General features: G+C 41.3%; 1 protein-coding gene and 1 long non-coding RNA gene across 4 annotated transcripts in view; one reads left to right on the forward strand and one right to left on the reverse strand.

The window, feature by feature from the left end:
• AK5 (adenylate kinase 5) overlaps positions 1-25,088 on the forward strand; it is a 238,211-nt gene that overhangs the window by 173,378 nt on the left and 39,745 nt on the right. For all 3 annotated transcript variants that reach the window (XM_067726621.1, XM_067726620.1, XM_067726622.1), the window contains 2 exons: positions 986-1,028; positions 3,254-3,298. In XM_067726621.1, the coding sequence (XP_067582722.1) occupies positions 986-1,028; positions 3,254-3,298 (88 nt within the window). The remainder of the gene's footprint in view (positions 1-985; positions 1,029-3,253; positions 3,299-25,088) is intronic.
• Positions 1-25,088, reverse strand: part of LOC137218892 (uncharacterized) — a 110,819-nt gene that overhangs the window by 50,179 nt on the left and 35,552 nt on the right. The window lies entirely within an intron of this gene.

Consider the following 25,088-nt stretch of genomic DNA (forward strand, 5'->3'; position numbering starts at 1 on the left):
TAACCCAAGAATATCTGTACGGATACAGAAGGTTCTCCTGGATATATTGATAAGTGAAAAAGCAAAGGGAAGAAGAGTATTATCAGATTAGTATGTATATTATAAACACATATGCATACATAATATGTTTGCTTCTTTCTGTGTAATGGACGTAATAAGATCATATAGTTATACTCAAGTGTACCCATAGATATCTAGAAGTCAGTTTTTGTGTATCTGGAAAGATACCCCCCAAAAAACTTTTATGAGTGATTATCTCTAAGGGATGAGGGAGTGAGAAAATGGGATGGATAGAGACATAGGTGGGAGTGAGAAATCTCACCAATGCCTTTTTACAGATTTCCTTTCTGGATTTTTTTCCCAACCATCATAGGTTTTTCTGTAAGGAAAAGGGAAGAGCTGTTTGATTAAAAAATAAAATGGAAATTTAAAAGGCAGGCATCAATCAAAGCTGGTCATTCCAACTTCCCTTATCTCATGCTTTCGTTCAGGGATTGGCAAACTGAGGCTGTTGGTTAAGTAGTGAGACCATATGGCTCACAATGCTGAAAATGTTTACTATCTGGCCCTTTCCAGAAAATTTGCCAAGTCCAGCTGTAAATCATGGAGTTGTTTGTAAAATAGCTGTACTCCTCCTATCAGTGAGCTTCAAGTACTTCTATCAGTTTTGTCTTCTTTACATCAGCTTTTCTGACCACAGAGAGTTATGCACCGAGGAAAAAGGCAGGCTATTGCACCTGTTACAAAGAGCATGAGCTCCGGGGACAGACAGCCCAGGTTTAAATCTGGGCTTTGTCCCTCACGACTATGTGGCCTTGGGCAACTAACTTCTTGAACTCAGTATGGTTTTCATCTGTAAAAGCTGGGTGATAATGGTACCTCCTTCACAGAGTCGTTTGGAAGGTTAAGTATGTTAATGCTGGCAAGAAGTTTAGTACAATGCCTGTTAGTATTATCATCTAATATTTTGATTTTTTATAAACAGGGTGATGACCAGTTAAATGTGTTTGAAGAAGACACCATAGGAGGTGAGCTTTCTTTACTGATCAGACCAAAGTTGTCATTTTAGTAGCTCTGAGCATGTCTTTTTTATTAAACACCACTAAGAGATAACAATCTACCAACAGCTTGTACTTTTCCCTTAGCCAGGGAACATGATTAAGATTGGGACTCTTTGGATCTCTCCCCTTTTGGTCCATGTAAAGAATCAAAGGGACACCTTACTAAGAGATGCATTTCCTCACTGCCCAGAGAACATGAGCCCCAAGACCCTCAGTGAAGAGAGGATGCTCTGGTTAAAATGTTTGGAAAACACAATACCCAATCCCCTTTGGAAGATTCACATATATAAGAGCACAGCAAGACTCCCACATGTCCTGTAGGAAAGAGAGCTGGCTATCTTTAATTCACCATTCTTCAAATTTTATTGGAACACAAAAGTCTTTTTCCTGCATCGTGGTTACTACTCTGCAGTGTACCATTGGGATGCAACTTAAGAAACACCTAAATTATACTGCTTCATAATTTTGTCATGTTAAAAGTCTTGCCAAAACTAAAAAAAATCCAACCATAATTAGCTACACATGGAACTGAAAATAGATAAAATTATGTGAATTTGAGTTTGTCCAGAGAAAGATAAGCTTCATGATTGTCCTAGAAAAAAAATACCTGCTATCATTTCCACTCTGTGATAACTGTTGTTATAATTATGGTCCATGGAAATATATTTACATTGACTGGGAGCATATACAAGTAAGTGAATTGGCTTTCTAAATAACCCCAACTCTAATCCTGCTGCTCCATGAGCATGGGGTAGTAGATAAAGTGTCGTTTGATGATAATGGCAAAAGCAGGATGTAAAAATTGCAGTCACCAAATGACATAATGGTGACTCATGAGGAAAAGGCACATAAACATGAAGCAAGTGCAAATAATCAACTCAGCCCCAACTGGATGGGGATTGATTGATTGCTGAATAATGTTTCCTCTTTTCCTGGTTATAAAATTAACACACATTTATGTGGAAATTTTTTTAAGGTGGAAAATAAGAGCCATCTAAGACTTTATGACCTCTGAATAATCATGGGTAACATTCTGGTTTATTTTATTGCAGTGTACTGTCTATATACCTATCTTTACCTAGTTGAGAATACATGTGTATATACAAACATTATCTCCAATATTTTGTACCTATCCTAACAAAAGCCTGTTCCCATGTCATTGAAAACTCTCTATAAACTTAATTTGTAATGACCACATTGTATGAATGTACTATCATTTTATGAATGTACCATCATTAATTTTTTAAAATAACTAGTAATTTTAAAACAAGAACTATTTTTTTAAACTGGAATAAGATAACCATACTACCACTAATACTAACAATAATAACCACTTTCCTAGATTGCAAATACATTAAATGTTGCTCAGCTTCATAAAAGTAAACTAGAAGAAAAAAGCAAACTAGAAGAAAAAAGTAAACCAGAAGAAAAAGGCAAACTAGAAGTATGGAGAACATGAGATGACCATTTGGCTCCACATGTTAAAAGCATCAATCTATCTGCCTTTAACAGAAAGCTCCAGATAATACTCGATTTTTCCAGTCACCATGGGCTACTCTGTAAAGAGACTGAAGCATCTGTTTGATTTCAGAGAACGATAACAAAAAATCCTTTCATGTGAAAACCAAATGGTTCCAAAGACCCCCAAATTCACCTCTTTCCTCTGTTTCCAGCTCTTTTTCCCTGTCTCCTTCTTCTTCTACCCCAACTCAATTCTTCATGCCTTATTCCCTCTCTCTCTCTCTCTCTGTCGCTCTCTGTCTCTATCTCTCTCTGGTAGAGTTGGGCCTTTCACTCAACTAATAGTGGATTCCTGCAAAAATGTAGCATTGTGTATATAAGTGAACCACTTCATGACTACCTACTACATCACGTGACAACTGGAAATCTTTTAGGGCTCCGCAAACTCTGCAGAGTTTCACACTTTGCCAAAAATCCCTAATCATTCCTTTGCCTTAAAGCAGTGGTTCCCAAGATTCAGTTCTCACTCCCCACCTTCATGACTTTTGTTTTATCTCTATCCTATCTATTCTCTATATATTATATAGAATACTGTATACTATAATACATAATGTAATAGTATATATTATACTATACTATATACTATATAATACTATATACTATATAGTATAAAACCAGGGTTTCAATACAGTTTTTCTTTCTGTATAACTTAAATTATTCTTATTTTAAAGGTTTCACGGAAGATTTGAGAAAGTGTAAAATTATTTTCCTGATTGGTGAGTAACAGCCCTCAAATTTTCAAATGTAATTGCTAATAATAACAATGTGGTAAGGAAAGAAGACTACTCATTTCTCAACCTGTTTTGAAGTCTTGGCCCTTTTTTAGTCAAGATTACACCCCCGAGGCTTCCAGATCATTCCTTTCATTTATACAGTTTTATATTACTTTGGCTTTGTATCTTTTCAGCATAGACAAAGCAGGACTCTAAGGAATATCAGACTCCTGAGTTTAGCTCTATGATAATAAAATGCATTATAATCCCACAGGTAAAAGGATACCTACGTCTATTAAAATTTGACACCTTTTCTGTTTGAACAATGACCTGCTCCTCCCTAAACTAAATACATCAGTAACCACATATTCAAGTATACCTTAATAACCATACCCTGCATTCCATACAGCTAACAACAAAAACAATCTCGTTTGTTTTATGCCCTAGTACAAGAAACTCATTGGGAAACAAATTGTGGGATAAAATTCATTTCAGGTTAACCAGCATTTTCTGAGCATCTATTATGTTCCAAGTTATCTCCTTTAATCCTTACACAATCTTATAGGTTGGCGGTCCATCCCTATTACATATCTATTACACAGACAAGAAAAGCGAGCCTCAGAAGGTTAAGCAACTTGTCCAAGGTCACAGAGCTTATTAGTATGAGAACCAGATTTCCAGTTTTTCTCTTGGGAATAAATGGGACTAGTTGCACAGCAGTTAAAATTACATAGAATAGGACAAAATATCATCAGATCACCTCCCAAAACTTAGTGCTTTTCCCTCTAGCTAGTCAAGTCTATAGAAAAGTTAATACACTCACTTAATACTGTACATTTTTCAGAAAATACCTATTTATATTCAGAAATAATGAAAAGGTCCACACCTCCTCAATGAGTGGGAAAAAGAATGGTTATCAGCACCCTAGAAATATACTCAGATATACTTAGAATCTTGCACCCTAAAGTCAGGATTCTTCCTTGGAAATCTCTCAGTAAACCTCCCTCATTGTCAGATGAAGAAACTGAGTCACAGAGAATTTAAGGGGTTTGAGGCAGGTCATTCAAGCAACTGGTGGCAGAGAGGAGACCAGGGTCCATGGCTGTGTTTCCCCATTTCCGGGCCCTCCTCACCCCACCACTGAGTTATGTGGGTTGTCACCCTAGACGGTCCCCCACATTTAATCATCCACCAACTACTTACTGAATATTGGACCCATGCTGGGCAGTGAGCAGGGATCAGAGAGTTTCCATCTTAGAGGAAAAGGAGAACTAATCAAATTATTATCACAAACCTTGAAAAGCATTGGGAAGGAAATGAGCTGAAACAGTGAACAAGCAGGGTGAAGTGTTTGGGGTAAAAATGGGTGATCAGGGAAGGCCCTGTGAAAGTGACATTTAAGCAGGGAACTAAAGGAAAAGATGGATGACTGAAGGGATTAGTGGGAGGTGAGAGGAAGACGAAGTCTAGCCAAAGTGAACAGCGTGTCTAAGCAGTGAGAATTCTTGAGCTCAACTGAACTCTGTTTCTGACCTGCTTGTCTCTAGTTGACCTTAGCCTTGGGAACTGGATGGACAATTGCCTCACTTAGTTTACATTCTTTTCAGAAAGTAAAAGTACATTATGTCTACTCCTTACCGAAAAGAAACTCATCATCATAATTTCAAAGAAAATTCCCCTTTCCACACAAATTTTAATCAATTATCTTGGCATCTAGAGTATACACAATAAATTATACTTTCCGTCCAGCTTTTATCTTAGAGGCCAAATTAGGAAAAGGGGAAACTCTTTAAACTTGAAGTTCAGGAATCCAAAGAATGAGGCTTTATTATCACATAGCAATCTGTGTTTTTAATAATGTGGTCCAAAAAAAAGCTTTTTAAAGTAGTACAGCATGTTTTGTGGTGGTTGTTATTGTCTCTAAGAATAATATTATTTCAGATGTACCCATTGTTTGGCACCATACTTGAATTTTGAGTGTATTTTCAAATATTGCTTCTATCTAGCCAGACCTAAAGATCTCAGCTCATCTGTTACTAAGCCCTGTGCCCTTCAGAAGGTGAAATAGCACAATATAAAATCTGGCATCAGGACTTCCCTGGTGATCCAGTGGTTGAGATACCGCGCTTCTGATGCAGGGGATGCGTCTTTGATCCTTGGCTGGGGAACTAAGATCCCACATGCCATGCAGTGCGGCCAAGAAAAAAAAAAGTCTGGCACCAGACAAACCTTAAGACCCTCCAGGGTCCACAGACCACACTAAAAACTGCCGCTCTGAATAAAGGTTTTTCTTTTTTTTTTATGTCAACCAGACTGTCCTGTGCTTCAACTTGTTAGTCAGTCACTATTCTAGAAAAGAAGGATTTCAGCTTACTGTTTGGGCCATGTACGAAGCAACTGCAATGAGAAGGAAAATGATGGTTCTCCTTCTAGGCTATTTACTGGATTCTGCTTGAAAATTAAGGCTTTAGTTCTAAATATACTTAAGCCTTGAACAACATGGGTTTGAACTGCACGGGTCCACTTATACGCTGATTTTTTTCAATAATAAATACTACAGTACTACCCGGTCCAGGTTGGTTAAATCCGCGGATTCAGAACCATGTATCAGCAGGAACCAAGTATTCAGAGAGCTGGCTATAAGTCATACATGGATTTTCGACTGCAGGGAGGGTTCGCACCCCTAAGCCCCGCATTGTTCAAGGATCGACTGTACTTTCTCGACAGATGGCAGGATGGTATTTTGAGGCTGTATTATTGCAGGTCAATTTGAAGCTCATAAAAATACTCGGGCTGTCGTCGACACACCCATAGCAGTTTTGATGAGCTTTAATCAACCACAGTCAGCTGATTTCAGTAAAGTAAGTGTGGTTTTGTCTATATGAGAAGATGGCTGAATTTTTCGTTTTTCAAATTATTGTCCTGACAGCTACCAAGACAGGTGGGGTTGTAGTATTAGCCAGAACCTAGGTTGACATCTTCACTGTTAGTCTTAAGATAATAATATTAATATTCCTAAAGTATCCTGGTTTAAAGTCTCCTGGTTCCCTTTTGCCCAGAGAAGGGTCCAACTCCTTAGTCTGGCCTCCAAGCTCTCTCCCTACTGGCCTCAACGTGTCTTGCCCTTTTCCCACACAGGAGTCTTCAGCCCCAACCTCACCTGCACCATTATTATCTCTTGAACTTTCCCCTGCTTTTGCCAGTCCTCTCACCTGAAATGTCTTCTCCCCTGACAAATCATGCCCCAAGGTCAGGTTTAATTCTTAGGTCTCTGTGCGGTCTTCTCTGATCTCCAGCCTTCCTCCGCTGTGCTTCTCCAGTGAGAAGTGCCTAGCCAATGAGTGTCTAGCCAATGCCTAGCCAATGAAGTGCCTAGCCAATGAGTGTCTGCATCACTCATTTAGATGCCCCAGAATGACTAGAACAACAAATATTTGTTGGAATAATGAATTCTTTAGGAAGCAGTGTGGTCAGTTTCCGTAACAACTGAAATAGCAGTTGGAATTCCTGGACCAGAACTGACAGGCTGCTTCTGGCGGGATGGTTTTCAGGTTAACTATGAACCTAACCAGACGCTTCTTACGCCATGTGGCTGCTGCCTTCTCACGGAGAACAAGCCACACAACTCCTCCCCATTCCAAGCTGCTACTATTTCCTGCTCATTTGCAAAATAGTTTTAAGTGGGGACAAATAATTGCACTGACTGCCCTCTGAGTCAAAAAATTGTTCAGAGAAAGTGTACCGTCTGGATCAAAGGGAAAAGTGACAAGGATGGACCTAGTTGGCCCTTTGAATGTTGTGAAAATTATTGCCTCTGAGAAAATTATTGCTACTGAGAAGGCAGCTCAGTAGATATTTATAGAGAAATGCCTTCCAAAGAACAGATAAGAGATCTCACAGGATAGGGCCTGGTGATCAAAAGGATTGAAAAGGGTTCTATGGTTGTTCACAAACAAGATATAAGAACTGTGCTGGGGACTCCCCTGGTGGCGCAGTGGTTAAGAATCTGCTTGCCAAGGCAGGGGACACGGGTTCGAGCCCTGGTCCGTGAAGACCCCACATGCTGCAGAGCAACTAAGCCCGTGCGTCACAACTACCGAGCCTGTGCTCTAGAGCCCGCGAGCCACAACTACTGAGCCTGTGAGCCACAACTACTAAATCCCATGCTCCTAGAGCCCGTGCTCCACAACAAGAGAAGCCACCGCAGTAAGAAGCCCATGAACTGCAACGAAGAGTAGCCCCCGCTCGCCGCAACTAGAGAAAGCCCTCACACAGCAATGAAGACCCAATGCAGCCAAGAATTAATTAATTGATAAATTAAAAAAAAAGAAGAAGAAGAACTGTGCTGAAGTACAAGACTGGGATGCAATCATTGCTGAAAGCAGAAAATTGTTTGGAAAATGCAAAAATATCTTAAAGAGCCCCGTGACATCCCATTAACAGGCTCCTACAGTTTTTCACAACCTTTTCTGGTACATTTTTTTCCTTTTTTCTTTTTTTAAATCTCTTGATCATTATCTTGCTATTATCCAATCTATTTTGGCTTCTTTTTCCCTTCTCTGCTTTTCATGGCCTGCCTATCCCCCAAATGTAACATAACCTGAATTCCCATTCCCATTGAATTCCTATCCAAAGCCTTGGTAGAAGTTCTTCAGTTTGGAAAATCATCTGACTTTACAGGAGAAGTGTGAGACTAATGGCATAATGATCAAGACATCATTCAATGGCTGTAGCTTTCAGTGTAGCAGGAACACAGAGGGCCTTGTGTACCTTGGCATTGGTGCTGAACTACCGCTTTTAACTAGTAAGCTTTGGGAGGTACTTGTATAATATGTTGTGTTATTCTGTGCATTCTTTCACCACCGCACAACTAGTCCTATTTATTTCCTGGAGGACAACTAAAGAAATGAGAATTTTTGCTTAAAACCCAATATCTCAATGCCTGTCATTATTTTATTAAGGTCTATTGTCATTTCATAGTTGCCCTGTTATTAAAGAACTATGAATAAATCTAACTCTTAGAGAGTATTTCCTTGGAGATCAGGTTAAACACTTTTGGTGGAATTGACTCATGTACTTGGTCAAATTACAAATGAAAATGAAATCTGATTGTTTTAACTTGATGTAGCTATGATAGAAGCCAATGTTTACTGAACGCTTACACAGCAGGCACTGTACAAAATGCTTTATAATGTTATCTTACTTAATGTATCTGCTCTATGGAGTATTATCGCCATCCTATTTTTCAAGTAAGACGTCAGAGAGTTAAGTAATTTACTAGTAAATGATGGATCCAGGGCTTGAAAGTTTGGATTTTATCATTAGCAAAGATGCTGCCAGTTGTTTTCCTTGAAGTGACAGGCTCACTTTATTACTTTTCAAGAAAATGTTTGCCAGATACTCAAGTCTGAAAAACGATAGCTTTATCTGTTATTCAGTCTTTCAGAAGGTAAAAATGGTGTTCAACTAAAAAACAGCTAGTTCGGGCTTCCCTGGTAGCGCAGTGGTTGAGAGTCCGCCTGCCGATGCAGGGGACACGGGTTCGTGCCCCGGTCTGGGAGGATCCCGCGTGCCGCGGAGCGGCCTGGCCCGTGAGCCATGACCAATGGGCCTGCGCGTCCGGAGCCTGTGCTCCGCGGCGGGAGAGGCCACAGCAGTGAGAGGCCCGAGTACCGCAAAAAAAAAAAAAACAGCTAGTTCAACAACTCAAACGATCACACAGTGCTTTTCTTGAGAAAACCATTAAATGTACCTGGCTGTGCTGAAGTGCCTTACGCATCTTCCCATTTTGTCTCACAAAATATTACAATAATATGTACTTAAGGTCAAAATTAAACTTTTTCATTGCTTCATCAAGAGCATTCTTAAGTAACAATGGCATTGTTTTCTTCTTTCTTTCTTTTTTTCTGTGAGTTCATGGTGGTGAAGAATACTAGAATAATTGGCTTTGATTGGCACCACAGGTTTACAGCCATTGCTTTTGCACCATCAGTGAAAAACAATAACCTCTTAGTATTGTAATCAAAATAGGGGACCGGAGTCTGTGGACCACACTATGAGAACCCTAGGGCTAATTAGATTTGGGGGTGTGTTGTTGGGCAGCTATATGAAACCCCAGACTTAGTGTTTGGGAGATCTTGGAGGGAAAAACTCCCTTGTGCCTTGTTTTCACTTGTCCTTTCAAAAGCAAATAACTGGGACTTCCCTGTTGGCACAGTGGTTAAGAATCTGCCTGCCATTGCAGGGGACACAGGTTCAATCCCTGGTCCAGGAAGATCCCACATGCTGCAGAGCAACTAAACCGGTGTGCCACAACTACTGAGCCTGTGTGCCACAACTTCTGAGCCCACAAGCCACAACTACTGGGCCCACGCACCTAGAGCCCATGCTCCGCAACAAGAGAACCCACCGCAATGAGAAGCCTGTGCACCACAATGAAGAGTAGCTCCCCACTCGCCTCAACTAGAGAAAGCCTGAGAGCAGCAACGAGGACCCAAAGCAGCCAAAAATAAATAAATTATTTTTTTTAAAAAAAAGCAAATAACCTCACAAATGTGAGGTTAGGGGAAGTTAGGGAAAAGGGGTGCATCTACCAAAAGTCCCTGGTTCTCTGGGCTCCTGTGGGCCTGGAAAAGTTCTGAACATTTCTCTGTACCCCGTGGTGCAAGGGATGCCTGAAAGGAAAGTCTGGGTGCTAGTCAGAACTGGCAAAGAGAAATGCATCTGGAGGACCAGGAGGAGACTTCAGAAAAGGGACTGAATGGAAGGTGGAGGGGACACACCCCGGGGAACCAACAGCACCGGGAAGACCAGGACTGAAGGAAGGGTGAAGAAAACCCTCCAGATGGGAGACAGCGCTGACTTGGAAACTGAACTTCGAGCTTGTCCAAGTCCACTTGGGCTAACAAAATACCATAGATTAAAAAACAGAAATTTATTTCTCACTGTTCTAGAAACAGGAAGTCTAAGATCAAAACACCGACAGACTCAGTGACTGGTGAGAACCCGTTCCTGGTTCCTATACAGCCATCTTCTCACTGTGCCCTCACATGGTGGAAGGGGCTAGAGAGCTCTCTGGGGCCTCTTTTATAAGGACACTAATCTTATTCAGATTAGTGACCCACGCACCTCCCAAAGGCCCCACCTCCTAACACCATCACATTAGACTTTAGGATTTAACATAGGAATTGCGTGGTGGGGGGTGGGGGACACAAAGAACTGGACTATCAGGGTTATCAAAAATGATTGGATTAGGCTAAGAAAACCCAGCCTAGACTTGGTTGAGTTTCCACTATGACAAGAAAACAGGCAGCTCATGAGCTAGGCTGAGTTCACATAGAGAAATAAGGTTCCATCTGACTCCAAAGCCTGTGGCTTGCCCTAACTGTGAAACATCATCCCTGCTCTAGACACAGCCGCGTGATTGCCACGGCTCTTTCTCCCCTGAAGGGGTGCAGTTACTAAGGGGCCCTTTGGCACTCACCCTGGCTGATACCTGTTTTCAAAGTCCAGGCCACTCAGGATGGAAGTAACGGGAGACACACTGGAAAGACCAAGACAATCTCAAATATATTTACAAAACAATGGGATATCTTCTAACGTTGGAGAAATGCAGGCATTGTGTGCTGACTATGAACCTACTTAATTACATAAACCTTTTCACTGCAAAAAGCTCTAAGTATGTTTGACTAGAACAAAACACTTTCTTCATTTATACAGACCAAATTAATAAACCTTTATCAAGGGCTCACTATGCTTAAAGAACTGTGAGGTTCAAAAAGACATTAAACGATCCTTGGAACACTGCATGACATGGCAGAGGGGATTTTTTTCTCCATGTTTTAAAATTATTTCCTCAAAGAAAAGAATGTTGCTGAGTTACGTCATCCAGAAGGACAAATTATTGCTAAAAAGAAAAGAGCACAAGCGAGTAAGTTTTACCAGGTAAAGTGAAGGTGACCTCACACCCTCACACTCATTGTCTTCCTACCCATTTGTTGAGCTCTTTTTGGAAATGCCATTAATTCACCAACAGAGTCATCTGGTGAAGTTTTAGGTACTGAGCCTGTTCACTCAGTTAAGGCCACATCTCCAAGCTTGACTCACTGAAAGCCCCTTTTGCTTGTTCCAAGACCCATGAAGAATGATCACTGGACGCTGTCAGATGCTACAGACCCAAGACCCAGCACTGGAGATGAGAGAACACCCAAAATCTTACGTTTGTGTCCAAGCTCTGTGTGCCTTTGGACCAATCCCTTAGCCTCTCTATAACATAATTATTCTCCAGTTTGTGGGTCGCCCACCCAGGAGTATGGGATTTGATTATATCTCTAGTCTGTCCCTCCTACCTATCTTGTGGTTCCGTCTTTATGTCTTTAGCTGTAGAGGATCTTTTCTAGCTGGTTTCAGTCTTTTTCAACAATGGTCATTCTGCAGATTGTGATTTTGGTGTGCTCATGACAGGAGGTGAGCTTAGAGTCCTTCTACTCTGCCATCTTGGTCACTCACCTCCTAGCCTCTCTGAATTTCTTTTAAATGGCAAAATAATGTTTGTCCTCTATTCACCCTAAGTTTGAATAGCCAATGAGTTGACATGTTGCGAACTGTTTTCTTAATTGGAAGCATGTACAGCAGAGACATGGCCGCAAGGAAATGAAGTGTGAAGACAACTGAATAAGCCAAAGTTCCCATCCTCTACCTCAAAAATGTTTATTTTATTTACCTCATAAGAATATTAAAACTGGCATATACTGGGGACTTACTATGTTCCATATACTGTGCCATCTTTATACATATTATCTTATTTAATCATCAGACCAATCATCTGTACTCATATACTTCCCCATTTTACAGATGAAGAAATGGAGGTCCAGAAAGGTTAAGTAAATTTCCTAAGGTTGCACAGTTAGTAAGTGACAGACTTAAGACTCAGACCAAATTTCTCACACTTCAAAGCTCATGCTATCGAAGGGTATGTAAATATATAGTGAGGAGGCCAAAATCTAGGTGTGGTTGTGAGAATATGGTAGATGAGGGAAGGGCTTGCCATAATTCTTTGAATAAGTACCTCAATTTTCTATTTTACTTTGTGTCTGTATATTTAGCTATTGATGTCTGAAAACAATGACAAAATGATAAGACATCAAATGAGTATCAATGAAAAAGACCTCTGAGTGCCCCAGCTATGTCTCTCCCAGTTATGTGAAATTCCATATTAACTTCAAAAAAGGAAACAATTTGATGCCATATCTGAAGCATTACTGAACCCCTCCCAGAGCACATTGATTTCAGAATATATTGATACATTGCATCTTTTACTAAGACATATTGTGGGTACCTTTTTGTGAGCTTTACCAAAACTATTTCAGAAGGCCAAGGGCTGCAACTAGCAAATGTCTGAAGATGTAGTGCTGGGTGGATCTGAGGAAGCTTGGTGCTTCTGGTGCTTTCTTGTGGGTTGGATGGAGTACCCTGACTCCATATTGATCTCAAACGATGGCTTAGTATGGAGGTGGAGGAAAAAATGGCCTAAGCTAAAGGATACATAGACTTTAAGGGGGCTGCTTAACTCCCCGAATGATAAATCTGTTCCCTTGCTGCTATATTAAATTCTTCCATTAAGTATATATCCGTTTGGGTTACTTTCATTAATTCATTTGGTACATTTTTTGAGTTTCTACTATATGTCAGCAAAGAGATAGACTTAAGTGTACAAAGAAAAAAGACAAGGCTACCTAATCTCAAGGAGCTCACGTTGTAGGGAGGGGACAAAGAAATGGTACAGCTGGTACATGCAATGGCAGAAGCATAGGTGATGGAGAGAAAGATGAAGTGGGGACGTGAGGGTGGAGAGGGGAGAGTCAGAGCTGAGTCCTGAGGAAGAAAAGGAATTGGCCAAGTGCAAGTGGGAAGATGACTGGGGTGGGCCCACGCACAGAGAGGGAAAAAGTGTGCAAGAGGGAGCCCCAGAGGTGAGGGGGTGGGAAGTGGTGCGAGGCAGAGCTGGAGATGAGACAAGGTCTGGATCGTGACCAGGCTAAGAAATATGAACTTAATCCTGTAGCAGTGAGGAGCCGTCAGGCCTTTTCCTCAGTCACGTGTCATCAGACGCAGGTTTCAGAAAGAGCACCGTGACAGCAGGGAATGGGAGCCAAGGCTACGGTGGGGAGGTCAGTCCACAGGTCATCTGGACGTCATACAGGTGAGGAACAAACAGGCAGTTGAAAGGGAAAAGAGGAAACAGCTCCAAGAGATTGTGGGGCGTAGAATCAACAGGATTTATAGATCTAGGGCTTCCCTGGTGGCGCAGTGGTTGAGAGTCCGCCTGCCGATGCAGGGGACATGGGTTCGTGCCTCGGTCCGGGAAGATCCCACATGCCGCGGAGTGGCTGGGCCCGTGAGCCATGGTCGCTGAGCCTGCGCGTCCGGAGCCTGTGCTCCGCAACGGGAGAGGCCACGACAGTGAGAGGCCCACGTACTGCAAAAAAAAAAAAATCCATTGTGTGTACAGGTGAATGAGAAGAATTAGCATGACTCAGAAGTGGCTGGTTTAAACCACCGAGTGGACAGAGGTGCCATTCAAGGAGACAAGGAATGTGGGGTAGAAGTGGGTTTGGGGGAGCCATAAAGAGTTCAGTTCTAAACATTTCAAGACTGAGATGCTTCTGGGACATCCAGAGATAATGTCCATTCAACAAGAGGTTTTTGAGATCTGGTACCCAGAATACAAGTTCTGGCTATAGACAGAGATGTAGCATTCACCAGGATATCAATGGTAGGTGAGGACATGTATGTGGGAGAGATCACCCAGTGAGCTTGGGTAGAGGGAGGCTAGAGGAAAGCTGAGATCTGGAGGCTTGGAAACACCCATGCCAGAGCCGAAGGAGGAAAGAGAGGAAAGAAGAAAACAGGACCAAATAGTGTCATAGAAGGCAAGGGAGGAGAGAGTTTTCATCCAGGGAAGTTTAAATAAAATGTAGTGAAAAGTGTCTGTTGGGTTTAGCAACCAAAGAGCTATTGGTAACTTTGGTAAGAGCAATTCCAGTGGAAAACGAGAAAAGAAAGCCAGTGAGTTTGGGGTGATTAAGAGGTAAGGGAATGAAGATGTACTCAATTCTAAGAGAAAGAAAAGACTTAGGGTAGTATCTAAAGGAAAAGGAAGCTCCAGAGTGAAATAGTTCGTAAACATAAGAGAGTCAAGCACATTTGTATAAATAGAGAGATAGTACAGAGTCTAGTTAAGAGTATGAACCACTTGAGTTCAAATCCCAGCTTTCCCATGTCCTAGCTGTGTGACCCTGGGCAACATCCTTACACTCACTCTTCCTCAGTTTCCTCATCTGTGATGTGGAAGCAATGATAGTACCAAGGTCATAGGGTTGACGTGAGAATGAAATGAGTTAACACATGTCACAGTGCTCCTAGTAAACACTCAACAAGCAGTAGCCATCAGTATAACTACTGTTTATTGAGTTAGGGGAGACAACCAATAAGAAAGAGAATATCTTGATAAAAGGGGGACGAAGATGGAATCAGAAGTTAATTGGAACCTACAATTGGAACCCATCAGCAGCCATGACAGATGTTAAGAGATTGGTTAAATTCCTGTATCTGCTTCTGATGTCGTTCATTCAAATTAAACACTCCCTAAGGGATTGATTGTTAAATGGGGTGTTACCTAGAATAAGTGTGGTTGGCTAGGATCAGGGTGAGTTGAGGTGAGAAAGTATCTCTTAGACCTTTGGCTTAGGCCTGCCTATTGGCTGCCATTTCCTCTTGTGGACACATTCCTGAAGTTGTTTACAACAACACAACAAGTTTTTACTCTGGGAGACCATATTTAGCCTTGAGGAACGAAGCAGAATAACAAGCCAGTGATTAAGGGGGCAGTGACTGTTTTGGCCCTTGGCCTTCCTATATGTAACACTCCCAAAGTATTTCCCTCTCATTTTGCTCCAAGCTCTAGGACCGAGAGTCTCAGAGCACCTTTTTAGCTGTAAAAACATGTTCATTTGTTTATTTATTTATTTTTGGCTGCATTGGGTCCTTGTTGCTGCACGCGGGCTTTCTCTAGTTGCAGCGAGCAGGGGCTACTCTTCATTTCAGTGCACGGGCTTCTCACAGCGGTGGCTTCTCTTGTTGCAGAGCACAGGATCTAGATACGCAGGCTTCAGTAGTTGTGGCTTGTGGGCTCAGTAGTTGTGGCGCACAGGCTCTAGAGCGCAGGCTCAGTAGTTGTGGCGCACGGGCTTAGTTGCTCTGCTGCACGTGGGATCTTCCCGGACCAGGGATCGAACCCGTGTTCCTTACATTGGCAGATGGATTCTTATCCACTGCATCACCAGGGAAGTCCCTTTTTAGCTGTAAATGAAATATATTTAAACCATCAGATGGTCAAGGCAATGAAGGACTCTTTCCTCGTAAGCGAATGTGGCTATTTTGCTTTAACGTGACAGGTTCCTGTGACCCAGTTGATATTTTCTTCCCATATTTTCTGGGGCACTCCTGATGGTCCTACCACTCCTCGAGGAACATCTTCTACCAGAAAGCTGATCACCATGTTCGCACCACACACTTCCCCAATGACCTTAGTTTAAAGGGGAAGGAACATATTTGGTCCAATTATATATTTCTCTGCTTGGACTAACTCCTGGAGTAAACACGTGGGAAGCTGGCATGGGCAGAGCAGCATGCAGAGCACAACTGTGTTTTTCTTGGAAGTCCTCAGCTTGGTCTTGGGGGGGGCAAGCCCCCAGACTGTCCCTCATTCCAACATCTGTTGTTGAGAATGGAAGAGAATGTTAAGCAGTGAGAAACCTGGCACTTAGTAGGTGTTCAATATTAAGTCTTTAGAATGAATGAATGAATGAGAAAGCAAGATGATGATGAGCTAAGATTAAGTTATTGTCCCCACGTTCCCCATGCTCAGCTGTGGTAAATAAAGACACGGTGTCAGAAATAACAGTATTAACCTGTCTTCTAATAACCATTTGGAGTCATAATTATAAGAGCAGAGGTTTTAAGTAAAACTATAAGGCTTGGCCATTTTTAAGAACCAGCTATAACTAAGAGATTCTTCCTCTGGTTGGGTCCTGAAAGAGCAATATGGACTCTTCACGAAGTCTTCCTGGCCCCTTCTCACCAAACAAAGACAAAAACAAATATGGCTTTTGCTGGGTAAGGTAGCATATGGCTTCTGTATCAGAATCAAGTTCCAGTCACCACTATGTAGCTAGCATAGATGCCAGGAAGCATACAAAATACAAAACAAAGAGCTAGCAAATCATTCCATTGGTTGTACTGATTTCCAAGTGTCACCATCCTTCAGAGGAGGGAGTATGGACTGGAGTTCATATGTTGCTAAATTGTCATTAAAGATAGGAGAGCAAGAAAAAGCTGAACTATGCATCATCACTACAGTAAATATAAGGGAGAATTTTTAAATTTTTAATGTCATCACCCCTCAAGGAGCTTATAATCTATTTGATGAAGCAAGGATTAATGCTTATGAAAACTTTAGAACCAATACAGGACAGGTAGACAAAGGAGCTATTCAGTGAGTGTTAGCAGGGATGAGGAGATGAAGAAAGCACAATGGCTGAATGGTCGGGAGCCCCTTTTTGGAGAAGCTGAGAACCAAGGGGAGCCTCAGCGAATGGGTGGGGTCCCCTAAGTTTGGGAGAGGGTTGGGGAGATGGGGGGCTCCAAGAAGGGAAATTTTAAGTAAGGAACCAATCACAGTGGTAGGAGTATGCCCCTCCTGGCCCAGGAACAGAAAAGAAATGGCCAAATCACAGAAGCCCTGGATGCTGAGGAATGATGTGATCAAAGAGGTGTTGACCAAGGACCCGTCCAGGGCTGGTAAACAGGCGAGGAAGCACCAGGAGGGAAAAAATTCCCTTGATGAATCTGCCCGTATACCTCTCATATTTACCTTCTAGTTTTACAGGATTTTTTTTTTTTTTTATGTTCTCAGGGAAAATAGGGGTAGGAGGATGCAAACTTGGAAAAGGTTTGTGGGACTTCCCTGGTGGTCCAGTGGTTAAGAGTCTGCCTTCCAATGCAGGGGACGTGGGTTCAATCCCTGGTCGGGGAAAAGATCCCGCATGCCACGAGGCAACTAAGCCCGCATGCCACAACTACAGAGCCCACTCCCTCGAGCCCCCGCACAACTAGAGAGCCCGCACTCCACAACTACTGAGCCTGCATGCCGCAACTACTGAGCCCGCACACTCTGGAGCCCGCGTGCCACAACTAAGAGCCCAGACACCGCAACTAAGACCCGACGCAGCCAAAAATAAAATAAAATAAATAAATATTTTTTTTAAAAAAGAAAGAAAGAAAGAAAAGGTTTGCATCTCCAGTATCTCAGACTGAACAAAAACAACTGGTTAGAGCCCTTGTTTTCAAGTCCTCTCCGAAGAAGGAAGAGCCCTAAATTAAAATGTTAACTCCAACACTGCACAACATCACTGGAGGGGACTATCCTTGGGCCCCAGTGGAGAGAACTGGCTGCATGTGCTTGGTCTCCCTGCAGGTGAGAGGGTCTCTTTCTGTTGCACAGCTCCTGTCTTTAAGAAGGTCTTCCTAAGATCTAGTCAAAACCTGCTCTGTCAAAACTTCCGCTGTTTTGTTTAATCCCGCCCTGCAGAGCAGCACGGAACAAATCAGCTTCCTCTCCATCATTGTAGCATTCAAATATTTGAAGACATGTATAACTTCCCTATGAGTCATGTTTTCATCTGATTAAGAACACCCAGCTTCTTCTGTTATTCTGTAGGCTGTAAGCTCCTTGACAGTTGGGCACTGTCTTATCCTTGTGTCCTCAATACTGAAATACTGTATTGCTCGTGTGGATTCTCCATATTAACTTATGGAATGAATGCATAAATTCTAATTTCATCATTTTTCACCCCATCAGGTCTCTTGAACACATGTAACCAAAATTTCTCCAGAATTTTTGTTTAAGCCTTTTTCTTTTTACAAAATATTACATCTTCTTTCTAGAAAACATGTATCAACAACAACAAATCACCCAAAATCCCAAAGCCTGGGAGTGAATAGTATTAAGATTTTGACTTACATTCCTCTTAGATTTTTTTCTATGTATATATATTTTAAGTATATGTTTTTCATCAAAATGAGAGCATGCAACTTTGAAACCTACTTCTTATACTTAACAAGATATCATGGGCATCTTTCCAAGACTGTAAAACTGAATAAATGATTTAATTTTTTAAAGGTTTTTTTGTAACTGAACTGAAACAAAACAGAAAAGCACTTGGATCATAAGTGTTTAGCTTGATGGATTTTCACTAAGTGGACGCACGCATCTTACCAACACGCAGATCAAGAGATTAAACATAACCAGAATCCATGGTTCTGAAGAACCTAGGGGTAGGACAGGAATAAAGACACAGATGTAGAGAATGGACTTGAGGACACAGGGAGGGGGAAGGGTAAGCTGGGACGAAGTGAGAGAGTGGCATGGACTCATATATACGACCAGATATAAAATAGATAGCTAGTGGGAAGCAGCCGCATAGCACAGGGAGATCAGCTTGGTGCTTTGTGACCACCTAGAGGGGTGGGATAGGGAGGGTGGGAGGGAAACACAAGAGGGAGGAGATGGGATGTATGTATATGTATAGCTGATTCACTTTGTTATAAAGCAGAAACTAACACACCATTGTAAAGCAATTATACTCCAATAAAGATGTTAAAAAAAAAAGCATAACCACAAAAATCCCAGAAGCGTCCCTGTGCCCTCTTCTATTCACTGCCCCCTGCAAAAAATGCCATAGATATTTTTGAACTTTATGTAAATGGAATCACACTGTATGTATTCGGTTTTATCTGTCTTCTTTCAATGCATCATTTTTTTTACATCTTTATTGGAGTATAATTGCTTTACAATGGTGTGCTAGTTTCTGCTTTATAACAAAGTGAATCAGTTATACATATACATATGTTCCCATATCTCTTCCCTCTTGCATCTCCCTCCCTCCCACCCTCCGTATCCCACCCCTCTAGGTGGTCACCAAGCACCGAGCTGATCTCCCTGTGCTATGCGGCTGCTTCCCACTAGCTATCTATTTTACGTTTGGTAGTGTATATATGTCCATGCCTCTCTCTCACTTTGTCACAGCTTACCCTTCCCCCTCCCCATATCCTCAAGTCCATTCTCTAGTAGGTCTGTGTCTTTATTCCTGTCTTACCCCTAGGTTCTTCATGACATTTTTTTTTCTTAAATTCCATATATATATGTTAGCATACAGTATTTGTCTTTCTCTTTCTGACTTACTTCACTCTTGTATGACAGACTCTAGGTCCATCCACCTCATTACAAATAGCTCAATTTCGTTTCTTTTTGTGGCTGAGTAATATTCCATGCATATATGTGCCACATCTTCTTTATCCGTTCATCCGATGATGGACACTTAGGTTGTTTCCATCTCCTGGCTATTGTAAATAGAGCTGCAATGAACATTTTGGTACATGACTCTTTTTGAATTTTGGTTTTCTCAGGGTATATGCCCAGTAGTGGGATTGCTGGGTCATATGGTAGTTCTATTTGTAGTTTTTTAAGGAACCTCCATACTGTTCTCCATAGTGGCTGTATTCACATTCCCACCAGCAGTGCAAGAGTGTTCACTTTTCTCCACACCCTCTCCAGCATTTATTGTTTCTAGATTTTTTGATGATGGCCATTCTGACCGGTGTGAGATGATATCTCATTGTAGTTTTGATTTGCATTTCTCTAATGATTAATGATGTTGAGCATTCTTTCATGTGCTTCCTGACCATCTGTATGTCTTCTTTGGAGAAATGTCTATTTAGGTCTTCTGCCCATTTTTGGATTGGGTTGTTTGTTTTTTTGTTATTGAGCTGCATGAGCTGCTTGTAAATTTTGGAGATTAATCCTTTGTCAGTTGCTTCATTTGCAAATATTTTCTCCCATTCTGAGGGTTGTCTTTTGGTCTTGTTTATGGTTTCCTTTGCTGTGCAAAAGCTTTGAAGTTTCATTAGGTCCCATTTGTTTATTTTAGTTTTTATTTCCATTTCTCTAGGAGGTGGGTCAAAAAGGATCTTGCTGTGATTTATGTCATAGAGTGTTCTGCCTATGTTTTCCTCTAAGAGTTTGATAGTTTCTGGCCTTACATTTAGGTCTTTAATCCATTTTGAGCTTATTTTTGTGTATGGTGTTAGGAATTGATCTAATCTCATACTTTTACATGTACCTGTCCAGTTTTCCCAGCACCACTTATTGAAGAGGCTGTCCTTTCTCCACTGTACATTCCTCAATGCGTCATTTTAATGACCACATACTTTTCCTTTGTATTGCTATATTATAATTTATTGAGTTTATTCCTATTGTCATGCATTTTTACTAAATTTTTTGCTTTCATTAAAAATGCTGTGAGTATCTATGTAACTAAAACATGATTTTCCCCCCTTAGGATAAATCCATTGACCTGAAAACTTTTAAAACTTTTGACTTATATTACCAAGTTGCCCTTTAGAAAGTTTACACCAATTTTATATTCTCATCACAGTACATAAGATTTCCAGTTTCCATGGTATGGCCCAAAATTGAACACAAAACCCCAGATGGAATCCAACTAACATTCACTGCAAATGTCCCTAACCATCTTAAATATCCTCACTTCCTTTTACAGTACAAAAATAGACCGCAAGCACAAATATTCTCCAAGTTCCCTAACAAAGACAAAAACATAGAATGGTAGTGTTGGAAATGACCTTGGAATTTATCTAGTCCAACAAGCTCATTTTCATATGAGAATACAAAAGCCCAAAGAGAAGAAATATCAAAGCGGACAGATTCCCAACAAAAACCAAACCAGAAAACCATATGTAGAAAAAAAAAGCTGCAAAGAAACAAAACAAAATGTATTTTTGGCAGTTACATCTGGGGAGTGAGACCATGGGAGATTTTTCTTCTTTTCACTTTTTCAAGTTGTCTAAATATTCAATAAGGAGCATATATTTCTTGTACAGTCAAGAAAAATTATTTTATGTAAAAGAAGGGAGGTGGCGCCAACCCTGGTGGCGCAGTGGTTGAGAGTCTGCCTGCTGACGCAGGGGACACGGGTTCATGCCCCGGTCCAGGAGGATCCCACATGCCGTGGAGCAGCTGGGCCCGTGAGCCATGGTCGCTGAGCCTGTGTGTCCGGTCCGCGGCGGGAGAGGCCACAGCAGTGAGAGGCCCGCGTACCGCAAAGAAAAAAAAAATTAAAAAAAATAAAAGAAGGGAAAAAATAGAGAGGAGAAGTTGGATTATAAATTGCCTATTATAGTCATTTAATGTGTGCCTAAGATCATAGTGTGAAGGGTCTACAAAACAGGGGAAAAGGTGGCTTGATAAGTTTAAGAATTTGGAAGAGGATGAGTACTCTAGAAGAATGAAGGCCAAGAATTCAGAGACCCAAACAAGCAGAGCCTGATGGAGCACCTATTAGAAGGCTCCAGTCTGTAAGTTTGTTGAGTTGTGTCTGGAATAGACCCTGGAGATCTCCGGGTGAAGAAACAGAGGACAGGGTTTTTAGTGGTATTTACTTGTGAGCAGTTTGGAAATCTTGTCTCTGTCCCTGTTGGGATGAGATGGGGTTGGGGTGCTATGAGCTGTAGGAGCATCATGGGGTGTAAATGTTTAGGAATCACCATCATGGTGCCTGTGATTTCCTCTCCCCCAAGACCTGAACCTTCCTTGTCATCTGTCTACGTAAGAGCTAGAGCCATGGAAACCAGTTTCAGCGTCTTGTCTTAATTAGACATTTCACATGTCTCGCTAGGGCTGTGATGGTATTAGCTGAATGAATCGCTGAATCACAAACCATTACAGTTGTCAGAACAGAGATAAAATCACGTCTCCCAAAAGTCTCTAAGCTAATAACTGGTGGGGCCTGATAGATTTGACAGGTTTAACAAATAAAAATATGAGACACAATTAAATTTGGATTTTAGATAAGCAGTGACAATGTTTAGTATAAGTATGTTTCATGCAATATCTACTGGACAGCCCGTATTTCAGCGGGAAACCCTAGGTGTCCATGATGAAAACCCATCTCCTGGTGACCATTCTGATTGACTGAAGACTGTACAGTGCTTTTCTGCACAGCAAGTTGGTCTGATTTCCAGAATGACCTTACATATGAGAGGCTATAGAGCTTAGTGGTTACCAAGGTACAGTTGGCCCTTGGGCATAGTTTTTTCATCTGTATAATAGAGCACCTACTTCACATAGTTGTAAGCATTAAATGAATTATTACAAATAAAACATATAGATAGATACTTATTAGGGTCAAATATCAAGCCAAAAGCACTGTGAACCGGATACCTTTATCTGAATGGTCTGCAGTGACCCCTCGAACTTGTCTCTGACCCACTCTGTTGGTATAAAATCGTCCATAGTCCCCCTTCCGTTACCTCCAGCTCGATGCTGAGAAAACAAAAAGTTCCCTCATCTGCAACAGAAAGGATAGCCTTGCTTTTGATAAGGCCATACGGATTCTCATTAACCATTATAGCAAGTGTTCACTCATGATAGAATCATTATCTCAGAAAGAATCATTATCTAAGACTTATTACACTGTAAATATTAAAAGAAAGATCAACACTACAGACTCCCTGCAGTGACCGCTGGGGCATTCGCAGCAAATGGCCTTCCTTAGATTATCTCGTCTAGAAGTTCAGATCAAGCTAACCATCAGAATCACCTGAGGAAATTTTTTTTAAGATCTTTTTTTATTTTGAAAATATTTCAAATATTCAGCAAAGCTGAAAGAATTTTACAGTGAACACTCGTAAACCCACTGCCTAGATTCTGCCATTAACATTTACAATAACTCTTTTATCACGTATCTTTCCCTCTATCCACCCCTTTATCCATCCATCAATACATCTTTCTTTCCTTACATATTTCAAAGTCAATTGCCAATATCTGTATACTTTCCCTGGGGAACTTTCTAAAACTATAAATTCCAAGGCCTCAACCCCAGAGGTTCAGAGATCTGCTGATTCAGCAATTTTTCAACCTCCCCAGGTGATTCTGATGCACAGTCAAGTTTGGGAACGTATCAGTCAGAAGAAGCTAAGTTATGCTGTAGTAAGAAGCATAACTAAAAATCTCTGTGATGTAGAACAACAAAGATGTTTCTTCTTTTTCTTCTTCCTCCTCCACCTCCGCCTCGTCTTCTTTTTCTGGACTAATGCTACATGCTTGTCAACAGTTGACTGGGCTTCGCTCTGGTAACCATTCTGATGGAGCCCCTACTATCCAAAATATTACTAGTTTCATGGCAAAGAGAAAAGAGACACAGAAAACCATGCATTGGCTATAAGAACCTCTGCCTAAATATGACACACATCCACCTCTGCCCCCAGTTCATTGGCCAAAGCAAGTCACTTGGGGACTTTTAAGTTCAAAAGGTGGGGATGAGTAATATTTCCTCGGGGAGAAGCACTATTGAAGAGAAGCTGGAATATTTAGGAAATGTAATATAAAATAGCACAGGAAAACACTAATTTAATCCAGACTCTGATTTACAGACAAGGAAGCTATAGCATCTGAGGAGGCAGAGTGACTCTCCCAAGATCTCTCGGCTAGTTCAAACCAGGAATGGTCTAGAACCAAGGTCTCCTAACTCCCAATGTTAGGAGGCTACCTCCCTGAGGCTCCCAGATCATTCACCATCCATTCATTCAGTCATTTATTCATTGATTGATCTGATAACTATTGCGTGCCTACTATACACCACGTACCAATAAATAAGGCACAGTCCCTGCTATCAGGAAGTTCCCAGTCCCGTGTGAAATTCTTCCACATAACCTTCAGCTGACCCTATCACTGGCATTCTTCATCCTATTCAGCAAATAACCTGAAACAGCAGTGCATTTCAGAACGAATAGAGGTACTGTCTTTGAGGATAACGATCTATTTTTCGTAACTGTTTCTGGTCAGAGAGAGCCAATTCCCAGCAACCCTGCTGAAACTCTGCATGGTGACACAGCTCATCCAAGATACAGGATATTTAAAGTGACTCATGGGCCCACAGTGGTTGAGGATCATTCCTAGGGCACAGTCATTTCATGATGTGATGGCAGAATAGCTTTTCTCTTAAAGGAATCATTCAGTTACAAAAACCTGAACCCGATCTTGAAGCCCATTTTCATTCAGACAGAAAGAAATATTTCAAGAGGTAGAAATCTGATAGATTTTTAAACAACCCTGAAGACTATCTAAAAATAGGACAGTTTGATTTACAGAAGATTTGATACCTTCACAGGCTGTGACTGTGAAGGCTGTCTTTAAAGATGTTAAAATAGTACCACAATATAAAATGATGTATCTCATCTTTGTAAAAGCACAGAATGTTAGAGCTGGGAGGACCTCTAGGCAGCACTAACACAAGCTGCCTCATTTTACAGACAATCAACATGATGCTTATTGAGTATGTCACCGTGCCAGCTACCATTCCAAGCAATTTATGTGCGTTATCACATTTTGTCCTCACAACCAATAGGCATTTTGATCATCTCTATTTTGTAATTGAAGAGGTTGAAGCTCAGAGAGGAGAAGTGACTCCATTAAAGTCATCTCACCAGATAAAGGTCTGGGGTGTGAACCTAGAACTCGATTCCTTTGGTCCAGGGTTCCTTTAATGGGAAAAGGAATATAGTTGTCACTCTTGTGGGGCCATAAGCCTCCTAGACATTGACTCTATTCAACAATTGCATGTGATACTTCGCAAGGTTCTGTGGGGAGACCAACATA

Source organism: Pseudorca crassidens, chromosome 2 (genome assembly GCF_039906515.1).
Source record: "Pseudorca crassidens isolate mPseCra1 chromosome 2, mPseCra1.hap1, whole genome shotgun sequence".
NCBI lineage: Eukaryota > Metazoa > Chordata > Mammalia > Artiodactyla > Delphinidae > Pseudorca > Pseudorca crassidens.